The 15,224-nt window shown below is 43.6% G+C and overlaps 1 protein-coding gene across 3 annotated transcripts in view; it reads right to left on the reverse strand.

Moving 5' to 3' along the window:
* Positions 1-15,224, reverse strand: part of DENND2A (DENN domain containing 2A) — a 104,237-nt gene that overhangs the window by 67,355 nt on the left and 21,658 nt on the right. The window contains exons 1-3 of one of the 3 annotated variants that reach the window (XM_067747199.1): positions 10,492-10,510; positions 10,066-10,167; positions 5,998-7,161 (exon numbers count right to left, since the gene is read on the reverse strand). In XM_067747199.1, coding sequence (XP_067603300.1) covers positions 5,998-7,161; positions 10,066-10,139 — 1,238 coding nt within the window. In that variant the 5' untranslated portion in view covers positions 10,140-10,167; positions 10,492-10,510. Of the gene's footprint in view, positions 1-5,997; positions 7,162-10,065; positions 10,168-10,491; positions 10,511-15,224 lie in introns of those variants that run through there. The other 2 variants (XM_067747198.1, XM_067747200.1) reach the window with 2 other exon arrangements.

The following is a 15,224-nucleotide window of genomic DNA, read 5'->3' on the forward strand; positions in this document are numbered from 1 at the left end:
ATCATATTAAACTAAAATAAAACAATCTGAATTCGAATGAAAACGTTTTGGACACACAGACCCATGTGAATTCAGGACGCTGCTTACACTTAAAAAATAATCACTTTTCTTGTTAAATGTCAGCCTTAAGGCATTCCTGCCAAAGTTTTTAAACGTATGCCATAAAATATACATAACCAAGTTAATGCTGCTGTAGGAAGCTTATCTTTGGAATTTCCTGACATTTGAGGGTTTCTCATTTTCCATTTTAGGATTGAAGGCATAAGTCCTTGCAGTTAATTTCCTGGGGCTTTAGAGAAATGAAGAAAGAAGAGAGAAGAGACAGAAGGAAGGAGGAAGAGAAGAAAAAAGAGGAAAAAAGAAAAAAGAGCAGGGAAAAACAGAAAGAGAGAAAAAGAAGAAAAAGAAAAAGACATTTTCTCAAACCGAGAATCTGAATCCATTGGTTTGGCTCTTGCTGAGGTGGACTAACGGCCTATGAAAATAAGCTGAATAGGTTCTCGGGAGCGCGCAGCCTGGCCGTGTAATTCTAAACCCTCATAACCTCAAAATCCTTAATCATTTCTTTCTTCAACCTTGGCTTGGCTTTCCTGCCTCAGAGAGGACAGGAAGCCTGCCAAATTCAGAGTTGGGTCTTTTCTTTTTTTTTTCCTTAAGCGATAGGACCACAATAAAGAGCATACTTTGTTTTTTAAGAGTAGAAAGCGAACATCTTGCCCTAATCACCTCCATTGTACAATTTTAAACAAAACGAAAAATCCAAAGCCAAAATTCTTAAAACACAGTTGATGCAACCATATTCAAACTGGCCAAGAAAAATTACATCTTTGGACTGAAACTAACTTTAGCTGGTTTTAAAGAAAATGCTGGAAGACTGAAAAGAGCAGATGGTAGCTAAGAGAGAAGAGATAATGGGAATAACTGTTCACCAGGTTGATCTGTCTGCCCAGTGATGACACAGCTGAAAGATACCAATTTCCCAGAACGAAGCTGCCCCTGGGAGAGTGGGTCTCTTTGGAGGAATAGCCCGGAAAGGGCACGGAAGGGCTACTCTGGGTAAGCACTGGGGACAGGAGCAGAAAAGTCACGAGGGCACTTAGGGCCCTGAGGTTGGCACTAGTTTGGGAAAGGATTTAGAATTGGAGGTCGATTCAAACCTTCTCAGCACATAAAGAAGGAAGCCTGTAAATTCTTCTATAGATATCACATAATGCTGATACCAAAGCCTAGTAAAGTTAGTATAATAAAATCCAAGTATAGACCAGTCCCATTTATAGAATGCTGGGACAAAAATCTTAAATAGGGGGCTTCCCTGGTGGTCCAGTGGTAAAGAATCACCTTCCAATGCAGGGGATGCAGGTTTGATCCCTGGTGAGGGAACTGGGATCCCACATGCCGCAGGGCAACCAGGCCTGCACGCCACAACTACTGAGCTTGTGCACCTCAACTACAGCCCACATGCCGCAAACTAGAGCCCACGCACCCTGGAGCCCACACGCCACAACTAGTGAGAGAAAATCTGCACACCACAACTAGAAAGAAGCCTGCGCGCCACAACAAAAGACCTCATGTGCCGCAACTAAGACCCGATATAGCCAAAAATAAATTAATTAAATAAATAAAATATAATAAATCTTAAAAAAATCTTAAATAGAATAATAGCAAATAGAATTCAGTTGTGCATTAAAAGAATAATGAACCAGAACAGAGTGGGAGTTCATCCCCCAAATAGTACGATATAAATTCACTATTAATAGGTCAAAGGAGAAGAAACACACAATCATATAATGTTTCTGAAAAGTAATTTGACAAAACCCAATCCTAATTTTTTAAACTCTTAGTAAGAAAAGGATTACCAATGAACACCACCTTGATAGCATGAAAACATAACTCCAACAAGAGTTCTTGAGAGTAACACCAGAAGCATTACCACTAAAGTTAGGGGTGAGATAAAGCTGCCCAGTGATATCAGCACTATTATTTCACACTGTTATGAAAATATTAGTCAGTGCACTTTAGTAAGAGAAAGAATCTGGAGATGTAAATCAAAATGAAAAACATAAAATGATAATTCTTTGCAGACAATATGATTATATACGCAGAAAGTCCAAGAGGAACAATTGACAAACGATTAGAAACAATAAGAAATTTAAGGAGTCTTTTAAATGAATAATATACAAAAATAAATATTTTCTTAAATACAAAGACCATATAATGAGAAAAAAGATTACATTAACAATGGCAACAGGGCTTCCCTGGTGGCGCAGTGGTTGAGAGTCCGCCTGCCGATGCAGGGGACATGGGTTCATGCCCTGGTCTGGGAAGATCCCACATGCCGCGGAGCGGCTGGGCCCGTGAGCCATGGCCCCTGGGCCTGCGCGTCCGGAGCCTGTGCTCCGCAACGGGAGAGGCCACAACAGTGAGAGGCCTGCGTACGGCAAAAAAAAAAAAAAAAAAAAGCAACAATGGCAACAAAAGAATAAAATACTTAGGAATAAACTTAGCAAACGTATAGAATCCCAATTAAAAGCTGACATATTTCGTGTGTGTGTGAAATTTGATAGTGATAATATAGACCATTTAGGAAAAGACATCAGAATATTCAAGACATTTTTTGAATAAGGAGAATAATTAGGAAATAAATAAGAGGTTTATAATTATTAAAAAGGAGACCAAATGATCATTTGTGTGTGTATTACATGGTAGTGTATGTAGCATGTCCAAAAGAATCCACTAATTATTAGCAACAATAAGAAATTTCTGTAAGCTCTACTAGATGTTAAAACAGATTATGAGGGGACTTCCCTGGTGGCACAGTGGTTAAGAATCTGCCTGCCAATGCAGGGACACGGGTTCGAGCTCTGGTCTGGGAAGACCCCACATGCCACGGAGCAACTAAGCCCGTGTGCCACAACTACTGAGCCTGCGCTTTAGAGCCCACAAGCCACAACTACTGAGTCCACGTGCCACAACTACTGAAGGCCCTAACACCTCACATACAAGGGATCTTCAATAAGATTATTTGATTTCTAATAGAAACTATGGAGGCCAGAAGGTATTGGGATCACATATTCAAAAGGCTGAAAGAAAAATATTGTCAATTAAGAATTCTATACCCAAACAGGGACTTCCCTGGTGGCACAGTGGTTAAGAAGCCACCTGCCAATGCAGGGGACACGGGTTCGATCCCTGGTCTGGGAAGATCTCCCATGCCGCAGAGCAACTAAGCCCATGTGCCACAACTACTGAGCCTGCGCTCTAGAGCCCACACACCACAGCTACTGAAGCCCGTGTGCCTAAAGCCCGTGCTCTGCAACGAGAAGCCACTGCAATGAGAAGCCCGCGCACTGCAACAAAGAGTAGCCCCTGCTCGCTGCAACTAGAGAAAGCCTGCGTGCAGCAATGAAGACCCAATGCAGCCAAAAATTAATTAAAATAATTAATTAATTAAAATAAATAAATAAAACAGATTATGAGGTTAAAATAATTAAAACAGTTTGGTCCTAGAAAAGAAATAGGTACCCTGGGCTTCCCTGGTGGCGCAGTGGTTGAGAATCTGCCTGTTAATGCAGGGGACACGGGTTCGAGCCCTGGTCTGGGAGGATCCCATATGCCGCGGAGCAACCAGGCCCGTGAGCCACAACTACTGAGCCTGCGCGTCTGGAGCCTGTGCTCCGCAACAAGAGAGGCCGCGATAGTCAGAGGCCCACACACCACAATGAAGAGTGGTCCCCACTTGCCACAGCTAGAGAAAGCCCTCACACAGAAACGAAGACCCAACACAGCAAAAATAAATAAATAAATTACTAAACTCCTACCCCCAACATCCTAAAAAAAAAAAAAAAGAAAAGAAATAGGTACCCTGATTAATTAAACAGAATAGAGCAAGAAAAAAATAACAGCTAACATTTATTGATCATTTACTATATGCCAGGCTCTGTTTTAACTTATGTTTACAAATATTTACTCATCCAATCTTCACAACAAAGCTATGAAGTGGTCACATGGAGATAATTATACATCTCCATTTTACAAATCAGTAAAATGAGGCTCAGACAAATTTAGGAGCTTGTCCAATGTCACACAACAACGCTGTGTTCATCACAGCGTTATTTGTAAACTGGAAACAACCTAGGTGTAAATCACTAGGGGAATGGCTAAATAAAATATGGTTTAGCCAGGTGCTGTAAAGATGGCAGTTAAAAAAGGAAGGTGAAAAAAAAAAGGAAAGTGGAACCACTGAAATATCTCAATGAGATCCTAAGTAAAAAACAGTCGATATAGAGCATGATTTCATTTTTTAAAGGATATAATATATACGTGTGTGTGTTTCTAGAAATTCTAGAACACCCAAACTTTTTTTCCCCTGTAAGAGAACATAAGACATTGCATTTCTGGCACCCAAAGAATCCTACCTGACAGACCATGTTGAGTAGGGGACTGACATGATCAACTCTGTATTTCTAGAAGACTCCTCTGGCTGCTGAGGAGAAGAACACTGGGGGTGGATACAAAATGACTAAGGTGGTGGCAGTGGAGGAGATGTAGTCAGCTTTAAGAAAATGTTTAAAACTAGAACCGAAGGACTTGCTGATGAATTAGACTGGGGGTATGTGAAAAAGAGAGAAATCACAAATGACTCTTAGGTTTTTGGCGTAAGCAAAATAAAGGGTGATACCACTAATAAGATAGCATCTATTTTGGGAAGAGACCGTTAGTAGTGGCCTGGATTGAGAATTTAGGTTTAGACGTGTTAAGTCCAAGCTATTAGATAACCAAATGGAGACCCAAGCATGAGAGGACTATACAAACCTGAGGCTGGGGGAGAGTCAGGGCTGGAGATATATATCTGGGAATCATAAGCATGTAACTGACACTTAAAACCATGGGACTGGGTGAGATCATTTAAGGGAGAAGAGGTGACATGATCCCGGGATGGTGTGTAGATGGGTTTGGGGGTGTTATTCCGACATGTAGAGGGAGAGGAAAATGGAGCTGAGGAGGAGCAGCCAGTGAAGTAGGGCTATCAGGAAAGCAGGTGGCCTAGAAGCCTAGTGAACATAGTATTTCAAGGTGGTGCGAGTCAAGTTGGTTCTCAAATGCTAAGAGAGGTCAATCAAAAAAAGAACAGAGAACTGGCAACTGTATTTAGCAAGATGGAGGTGGTAGGTGACTCGGTCTAGAGCAGTTCCAGCATAAGTGGCAAAAGCCCAACTGCAGTGAGTCAAGATAAACACAGGAGGGGAAGAAGTGGTGACAGCAGGTACAGGCAACTGCTCTGAGGAGTTTTTCTCAGTAGCTGGTTTCCAGATTAGCAGGTATCAAACCAATTAGCACATTACAGAAATAGACAAGAAATTAGGTTTCAAAACAGAAAAGAAATTGTTTCCAAAGCACAGATTTTACCTTCAAGCATTCACATGTTTTTATTACCTAAGGTGTTATTTTAATATTATAAAATATTTACCGTGTGTGCATCTATACGCATAAATGAGAAAACTGATGCCTCGAGAGGTTATGTAACTTGTTCAAAGTCACTTAGATAGACCATGATAGGGCCAGGGTAGGTCAGGCAGTGTGTTTCTAGAGCCCATACCAAGAAAAAACATGAAAGGAAGAGCCGGGAAAGACTTCCGGCACCACGCACCAGGTGGGGATGGTAGTAGGAGAATGAACATCAATTAGCACCAATTAGTAGATGGCCAGTGTCAATACAAGTTTTCATTTAACTCTTGGTTACTGTCTGAATTACAAGCACTCATCACATTCAAAGGGTGATTTTTCAAGGCCAATACTCTTTTTTGAAGACAAGGAACTAACACAAAACACCTGTAACAGTTACCATGTTTTCAGGTTTAATCAGTGAACCATCTTAAGCTATGAACAGTCTCAACTAACTACAAGATCCAACAGTTTAATAAAATAAATAATTAGGCTGAGAACAGACAGTTGCAGTGCGGCCTAAAGGGCTCCAGCTGACAGCCACCAGTCACCTACCTGTGGTCAGCACTGGCCTTCGGTCTCCCGCTCCACAGTCTCCTGTTCACAGAGGAAGGCGGGGGAGAGGAGGGCAGAGGCGGGGCCGGTAGAGAGGGCAGAGGAGGCAGGTTCCTTTTATCTTTCCGGAAGCTGATGCCTGGGTTCCCATCCTTGTCCCCTTCGCCATCATGTTTGAAAGTTCTCCGGGGTTTGGGCGGGGGGCTGATGAAGGGTCTTGTGGGGGAGTCCTCCGAGCCCCTGTACACACTCTCCAGCCTCTGGTCACAGGGCCTCCCGCACAAGCCCTTCCTTTCCTCTGTGGCCTCAGGGGCAGGCTCCCTGCCTTCCAGGTCCAAGCGGTGGGCCCTGAATTCTGAGACACTCCCGCCCACACGGTTCTCAGGAAGGGTGGGCCCCTCCTCGGCCTTGTCCGGCAGGCAGTGTGGGGAATAACAGGTGCCAGGTAGCTGGGGATCCAACCCTGCAGACCCATCCTTCAGAGCCTGCTCAAGTTTCTCCACCTGCTTCAGCACAGACAGGCTATCATTCTGAAAGCGCTGTTTGCCAAGCCTGGGCTCCCGGCCTCTTCCCAAGCTAGGAGCCAGCTCCCGGGCTGGCTGGCTCAGGTCTTGCCTCTGCTCTGCATCCTGTGCCCCAGCTTTCACTACCCCTTTATTCCTCTCATCCTCTCTACTCTCTGCGTCCAGCCTTGTTCCGTTCTGAGCCTCTGTGACCCGAGTCCTCGAACCATCGCTGCTTCTCCTCTCCATCACACATGACGTCAGGTAATCCTCTTGCCCATCTGCTTTCCTGCCAGGGGCAGGAGTGGGCAACTCCTTTTTCCCTTCCCATTCTGATATCTTGTCCTTTATGCTGAGGGACTTGTGCCAGGCCCTGCCTCGGGGGGGAGGGCAGGGGTTCTGAACACTGCTTAGCTGCCTCTTGCCGGCCCTGCTGGCTCCTTTAGTGCCGAGATCTGAAGCTGGGTCGCTGATGATCATATTTGAGCTGAACATGTTCTGCTGAAAACAGTCCACTCTTGGCTCTAGCATCAGGTTATAGAGGCTCTCCAGCGGGCTTCTTCGGAAGGGTGAGTCCTGATCCGTCTCTAGGAAAGGAATGGAGGACCTAAACGGCTGCCTTTGAGGGTCTTCCCCAGCCTTTGGACCTTCCACCTTGACCCTGAACAAGAAAGACAAACACTGAGTGCAGGAATTCTTGGTTATTGTTCTTAACTAGTCATTCAGATTTGCTAGAACTTAGATATAGATGTTACATACTAGTTGCAAGCCACACACATTGAAACCACCATTAAAAAAATCACTTTATGTTTTTCTTGGGGAGACAGCACGGTGAAATGAAAGGAGCTATTGGATTGTGGAGTCCAATAGACTTGGGTTTAAATCCTAATTCAACCACCGACCAGCTATCTGACCTTGGGTAAGTTGCTTAACTTCTCTAAACCTCAGTTTCCTCATATGTGAAATGGGAATAATAAACATATCTAACAGGGTGGCTGTAAACATTTAATAAGCTAGCTCACATAAAGCATCTAGTATGGTGTGAGTGTACAGTAAATGGTAGTTGTCATTAGCTTTTTTTAGTATTTTATTTATTTAGTTATGTATGTATTTATTTATTTGGCTGCACCGGGTCTTAGTTGCCACGTGCGGGATCTTCACTGCAGCATGTGGGCTCTTAGTTGCGGCATGTGGGATCTAGTTCCCGGACCAGGGATCGAACCTGGGACCCTGCATTGGGAGCGTGGAGCCTTAACCACTGGACCACTAGAGAAGTCCCATATTTGCTTTTTCCCCTGATGAAAATAGGAGAAGTTTTTCCTAATACTGGGTTTGATAAATTGTCCTGATCTGAGTGGGTAAAGCCACAATGATTGGCTGCATTTGAATGGAACCTCCTCTAGAATGTGAGCCCTACTAGACTGGTCTCTCCGTGAGGACAGGGATTGTTTTGTTTTGTTTTGAACTGTGGCCTGTTTTGGCTACTGCTACATCCCTAGCACCCAGAACAACATCCGGCAGAGTAGGTGGTCAATAAATATTTGTTGAGTGAATAAGTGAGTAAACAAGCAGATTCAGATTTCTCACATAGCCTGGAACTGCACTGTCCAATATAGTAGCCACTAGCTACATGTGGCTATTTGAACTAAAATCAAATTAAATTAAAGCTCCTCTTCCTCAGTTGCAGCAGCCATATGTCAAGTACTCAGTAGCCATGTGTGGCTAACGGTCACTGTATTGGATGCAGAAGAACATTTCCATCATTGCAGAAAGTTCTGGCCTAGCACGTACGTGTGGGGATATAGGCCTCCATACGTGACTTTAGGAGATGAGTTAGTGCCACAAAGATGTTAAAAATTATTTTGAAAGAAAAACAGAACATTTGAAGCTATTCTAATGAGAATGGGAGTATCTGTGTTTTGAAATGCAAAGCATTCGTCCACCAGCAAAGGTCATGACGGAGCACAGGGACCTTAAATGTGCCAAGATTAGCAAACATGCATGGACCGACTTCATGGTGCATGTTTTCTGAATATGTAGATCTGACTATATGGAAACTCCAGTTAAGGTTCACATGAAGGATGAATAATTAGCAATTTCATGCATCCTGTTACTAGCTAGCTTTCTATTCCAGAGACTAACGGTTGTTTATGTAAAGACTTCTCCCAGGACTGGGACATTAACATGTAAATTATGTCGTCGTTCTTGGTTGCTCAGCATAAACCAGAAGCTTGTGAAATTGCAAACAAATTTTCATATGTTAAATGTGGCTATCAAAGCAGAATTCCTTGTTTAAATAATCAATTAGCATTCATAACAGAGCGCTTACAAAAAAGAAACCCTTTTGTAATGGTCCTGTCACCACTGAGGATATTAGCATGAATTCAAATTTTAGTCAGAACCAGTTTGTTATTTTACTGAGAGTTCAAAAGACAGAAATTTAAGTCCTTGCTCTCATTGTGCTAGAGGCAAGATGAAGAAACAGGACACATAAAAACACAATTCAGGTTAGTTCACACTTAGTGAGAATTGATGATATAATATATAATCATAAATATCCTATGTACTGTTAAAAAATATTGACAGTAGATAAATATATGGCTTTAGAGTTAGAGGGACCTGGGTGTGGACCCTGGCTTCATTTTTTTTCACTTTAAAATGAGAACACTGGATTTTATTGGTGCAGAGGCCAAATTTATCTTGTTTGCTGTGACCAGTACATAGTAGGTAGTCAATGAATGAATGGTTGTGTTAATATATGTAATGTGCCCAGAGCACAGCACACATTATAAGTCTTGATGGCAATAAATGGTAACTAGTGTTATTATAATGATTGTAGTTATTGTCTAAGATCCCAGACATCTGGAGCAGCTTCACAATCACTGAGGCCCCATCTAAAAGCTGAAGAGGAGAAAGGCTAGCTTGCTAGAAAACCACACTGGAATTACAAAGCTCAAGCAAGAGCGGCAAGGATGATGAAACCAGGGGCAGAGTGCCTTCTCCACATGGTTGCTGTACCCAAGAAGTTCTCGAGTTCCTGTTTCCAGGATTCTGTGGCCTCAGAAGGGGCTCTGGACTGGGATGCATAGCTGTGAACAGCTCAGTGATCTGTGAACAGCTCAGCAATTGCTAATTCCATTGCAGAATGTGAGACAGGGTATCAGAGGAAAGGGCTCCATCTGGGGAGAAAACAACCCTGCTAATATAAAGCAGGCTATGTGGACAGATGCAGCTGCAAAGCTTTAGGGCTCAACGATAATTAAAATACCTGCACATCCTAGTAGTTAGAAAAATAAACCCTGGACTGGAAGGCATACATGGGGATAGGGCCTGAAGTGGAACACTGGGCACCAGGAAGACCTTTCCTTGACCACTCTGGTCTTGGGTTGCTGACTGAACGCAGTGCATGGAGATGATTTACAGGAGGCTCACCACCAAGACTTGGAAAAGAATGCCTCCTTAGTTCAGGGAGGCAGGGTTAGTGAGGAGGGAAAGGCAGTAGAAAAAGGAAGGAGACTGCGAATCCGGGCCAACTTCTGCGTTCCTGGGGGAGAAAAGTTCTTACTTGTCAGCCAATTTGTGGCCCAGGTTTTCAGTCTGGCTGTGGCTGCCCTTGGCTGGCCTGCACACTGTCATCATGTCAGCACCGAGAGGAGCTCCAAGTCGCCTGGGGGAACAGGGATGCACACTCAGTGAGCCATGGCAGCAACTCTAGGGCCCACACCCCAAACTATTTATCTCTGGTGGATTCCACCCAGGAGTAGAGGGTGACAGAGATGCACCATACAGAATCCTTGACCCAGGAAGGGGTTGGGTCAAAGGCACAGAATCCTGAGGTCCACCCAGATTCAGACCCCATGCCAGCACTTCTCGTGTGTGTGTGTGTGTGTGTGTGTGTGTGTGTGTGTGTGTGTGTGTGTGTGTGTCTTTTAGATAATGTAACCAAAATTTTTAAGAAAACGTATAAACTTAGAAACTAAACCATAAATACCAGCACAAGTTGACACTTTTTCAAGGCTCTGTAAGAACATGTGATGAGCTAACAGCCCCTAAAGAAGAGAAGAACTATTACTTTATTTGAAACAAGAAATAAACCACCTGCTAAAGTGGAAATACCTACCCAGAGCTACTCTACTCTTCTGCTGCCCCCATGCTGGGTGTAAACCCACACTGTCTTTGGAGCCCTGTACATAGATTCACGTCTTTTCCACTGAACCTCCCAGGAATCCCTCTCCCACCTCCTCCTCAAGCTTCCAGGATTCCTATCCCCTCGCTCAGGAAGGTTTACCTGATTAGTAGTTTTCTAACTACTAGGATGTGCAGGTATTTTAATGATCGTTTCTTGGCCTAGGCAACCCCTCCCCCCAAGAAATCAAAGGGCTAGGCTTTAAGACATGCATGTACCTCTTGGGGACAAGGAGAGGGAGGCTAGAGGGAGAAAGAAAAAGAGAAGAGTGAACATGGGCAACAAATTAAAGAAGAGGGAGGTTAGGAAACGGCGAGCTGAAAAAACCTCTAGAGAAACTGTGGGAGAAGGACGGAGCTTGGGCCTGCCCACAGAACCCGGTTGTCCCCCTTTCCAGTGAGCGGCACCCTGCATTTTGGGGTATGTCAGTGTTGAAAGCAAGCCCAGTTCTTCAAAGAAGCCAGGCCCCAGGTCTCTCCCCTCCGTTAGGGAAAAGAGCCCTGAGAGGCCTTTCAGGGACAGGAAGGAACTCACTGCCCCTCTCCTAAGCTCAGCAAAGCTTCTGGAGCCTTCTATGCGGCTGGGCTGACAGACACTGCTCCTCTGTCCTGCATCTGGCAGAGGCCCCATGGGACTCAAGGGTAGCAGCCACTCCCCGCTGCTCTCTGCACGTCTGCACTCTGCCTCCACACAGACCAAGCCCACAGAGATGCAGCCTTGTTCCGCGTAAGCAGCAACTCTCCCCACTCACTCTCTTCTTTCGAGCTGGCATCCTCTTTCACTGGCTCTCTGAATAGGTGCCAGGCCCTGTGCAGAATGCTCTGGGCACTCAAGGATGAGTAAGACATGATGTCTGCCCCTGGGGAGAGCACCGGGACTGTGCTTGGGTCACGATCAGCCCCATAACCCCCTCTCTCCTCAAGGGAACGGTTTCCTTATACTTCCTAGGAAGCCATAGCTTTTTCAAAAAGCACAAAGCGCACTGTGTCTAATGCACAGAGAACCATGGATGAACTCTGAGGTTAAAGATCCCGAGAAGCACTTAAACAACATGGTACTTAAGTGAACTTGATTCCCATCAGGCAGTAATAACTTCCAGTCCGAAAACCACAGTCTCTAGAGAAACAGCTGATACCACAGTCTGAGAAGCAAGTTCAAGTGGGCTTAAGGGGCTGGAACTGAGGGGGCATAGAACCCAAGGCACACTCAGCAATCAGCTCACCAACATTTCTAAATTCACAGAAGAATGGAAAATGCGGCTCCCACAAAACTTTGTCACTTCCCTTTTGTCTCTGATGTTTAAAGGTCATTAATTAGGTGACAAGCCTAGCCTAATTTGCTAGGTGGGAGAACTCTGTGACGTAAATTACCAAGATAAACTTCTCTATCACTTTATAGGTCTGGGAATACAAGATGGAGCTGTTTCCCAAAGTGTGGTCCATGAAAGTTCTTATGTTTTTTGAATATTCAAACATTCCCGTAAGTTTTTTAAACTGTCTTACAAATTGAAGAAGATATTTTTTAAATGCCGATATCTATAGCTGATTATGTTTATCAGTCTAGCCCATAATCAAGTTTTGTTTTTCTTCTTGCTAAAGTGAATACTGTAAAATCTGTTCTTGACTCAAAGGTTCTCTTTGGAAATCAATGTCAAGTTGATTGGAGGGATCAGGTGAAGTTAAGAAGTGGTGGGAGGGGCTTCCCTGGTGGCGCAGTGGTTGGGAGTCTGCCTGCCGATGCAGGGGACACGGGTTCATGCCCCGGTCCGGGAAGATATCTAATTTAAAAAAAAAAAAAAAAAAAAAGAAGTGGTGGGAGAGTCTTTTCAGCTTTTAATGTCAGGAACTCCCTTCTAACATCTCAACATGTTACTCCTAATTACTTCTCTGAATTACCTTTTTACTTTTTCAAGAGAGAGAAAGAGACAGATTATAGTGAGATACTTCTGGCCAGTCTTAAAAGCCCACAGAAAATTTAATTGCTCCAGACTGACACTACTAGATCAAAATGCTATATTATTTTGTGACTCCTTCAAGTTTACCCACTAAGGCTTGAAATTCCAGCCTGATTTCTGAAAACACTATTTTTTTAAAGGGGCCTGGGGTACTAAATGTGAGATCATTAATTTAAAAACAAGTATTTCCCCCCAAAAGGGTCAAGATTTTAAAACAGATATAAAGTGTTTCTCCACAAGTAGGAAGGAGGCAGTTGACATATCAGATCTTTTCCCGGGAGCAGTTCTTACAGGAGAGCCTGAGGGTGCCTGAAGGAGGGAGGGGAACAGCCCTGTGTGCCAGCGGGGAGATGGTAACTCCTTTAGAATCTGGCCCATGCCTGCCTGCTCTCCTCCCTCCATTGCCATTTGAGGAACCAGCAAAGGCAGGCAGGAAACACCACCTGGTGAAGCTAGCATAGTCTTAAATACCAGGAGCCCAGTAAGACAGCTACTCATGGTCTGAGGCTTGGCCTCTTAGAGTGCTTCTACTTATAATAAAGCATTGTTCATATTTTGTTCTGGGCATTAATTATCCATTTATGATATTTAAAAAAAAGGATATAGGATGCCATGGATTGTTGATATCACCAACAGTAATAACCTTCTTCCTATTAGCTCTGGTGGGGTTTTTATGTTGGGAACAGGGAGGTGATACATGGTCTACAGAAATTTTGCAATCAAGGTCACTTACAAGAAGAAGTTTGGATAGTACTGGTTTAGGGACTGCTATAAAAAAACCCTGGACATGTTTAAGCCACAGGACATGGTGGGGGTGGGAGCAGGAAGAACTGATTTTCCCCAAATCATAAAACAAAAACAGTGATTTAAATAAAAAATGAAATCTGGAAATGTCGATCAATGGATGAATGGATAAACAAACAAAATGTGGTCTAGCCATATAGTATAATGTTATTCAGCTCAATCTTAAAAAGGAACAAAGGACCATTACATGCTACAGCATGGCTGAACCTTGAAAACACACTACGTGAAAAAAGCCAGATACAAAAGGAATATTGTATGATTGTATTTATATGAAATGTCCGGAATAGGTAAACCCATAGAGGGAAGTGGAATTGGGATGATTACTAACAGGTAAAGGTTTCTTTTGGGGATGACAGAAATGTTCTGGAATTAGATAGTGATGATAGCTGCACAACACAGTGAATACATTACAAGTCCTTAAATTGTGCACTTTTTTTGGGGGGGGGGCTGCGTTGGGTCTTCGTTGCTGCGTGCGGGCTTTTCTCTAGTTGCGGCGAGCGGGGGCTACTCTTCGTTGCGGTGTGCGGGCTTCTCATTGCAGTGGCTTCTCTTGTTCTGGAGCACCGGCTCTAGGGGCTCGGGCTTCAGTAGTTGTGGCACACGGGGTTAGTTGTTCTGCGTCATGTGGGATCTTCCTGGACCAGGGCTTGAACCCGTGTCTCCTGCTTTGGCAGGTGGATTCTTAACCACTGTGCCACCCGGGAAGCCCAACTGTGCATTTTTAAATGGTGAATTTTATGTGAATTATATCTCAACTGAAAATACAGTATAAGTATATTCAATGAAATTTGGGCAGGGGAGGAAGTGGAGTGAGGAATACATAACTATAATTTTCCAGTGCCCTTTAGTGTTCTAAGGCTAGTATGTTAGTTCTGAAATATAAGTAAATGTATACGATACATAACTTGATTCATAAAATGGTCAGACTTGAAATACTGAATGAAAAATACAGTTTAGTTCATAAATGATTACATACTAATAAAATTAAACTTTGAGTGGTTTTTATTTGTGTTGCAAATAAAACTACAAGGGCTTCTCTGGTGGCGCAGTGGTTAAGAATCCACCTGCCAATGCAGGGGACACAGGTTTGAGCCCTGGTCAGGGAAGATCCCACGTGCTACAGAGCAACTAGCCTATGCACCACAACTACTGAGCCTGCGCTCTAGAGCCCGTGAGCCACAACTACTGAGCCTGCACTCTAGAGCCCGCAAGCCACAACTACTGAGACCATGTGCCACAACTACTGAGCCCATGTGCCACAACTACTGAAGCCTGCACACTTAGAGGCCGTGCTCCACAACGAGAAGCCACTGCAATGAGAAGCCCGTGCACTGCAACGAAGAGTAGCCCCTGCTCACCGCAACTAGAGAAAGCCTGCGTGCAGCAACGAAGACTCAACGCAGTCAAAAATAATAAAATAAATTATTTATTTTTAAAAATAAATAAATTAAAAAAAAAACAAAAAACCTACAAGTTTTTCAGCTTTAGTGATTCTAATAACTTAGTTTTATCAGCTTTTAAAGAGCAGGCAACAAAATTGAGAAGAAACTATAACAATTACAGTAGAACAAAAATAGTTATTTTCTCAACTGAGCTTTTTTTTTTGGCTGCACAGCTTGCAGGACCTCAGTTTGCAAGGGATTGAACCTGGGCCACAGCAGTGAAAGCCCAGAATCCTAACCACTAGGCCACCAGGGAATTCCCTGAGCATTCTTCTTATTAGCAAGCATACCCAGAAGGTGTTTGTTTTCAGAAAATATGTTGAGAAGGACAAAAACAA

This window comes from Pseudorca crassidens, chromosome 8 (assembly GCF_039906515.1).
Source record: "Pseudorca crassidens isolate mPseCra1 chromosome 8, mPseCra1.hap1, whole genome shotgun sequence".
In the NCBI taxonomy this organism is placed as follows: Eukaryota; Metazoa; Chordata; class Mammalia; order Artiodactyla; family Delphinidae; genus Pseudorca; species Pseudorca crassidens.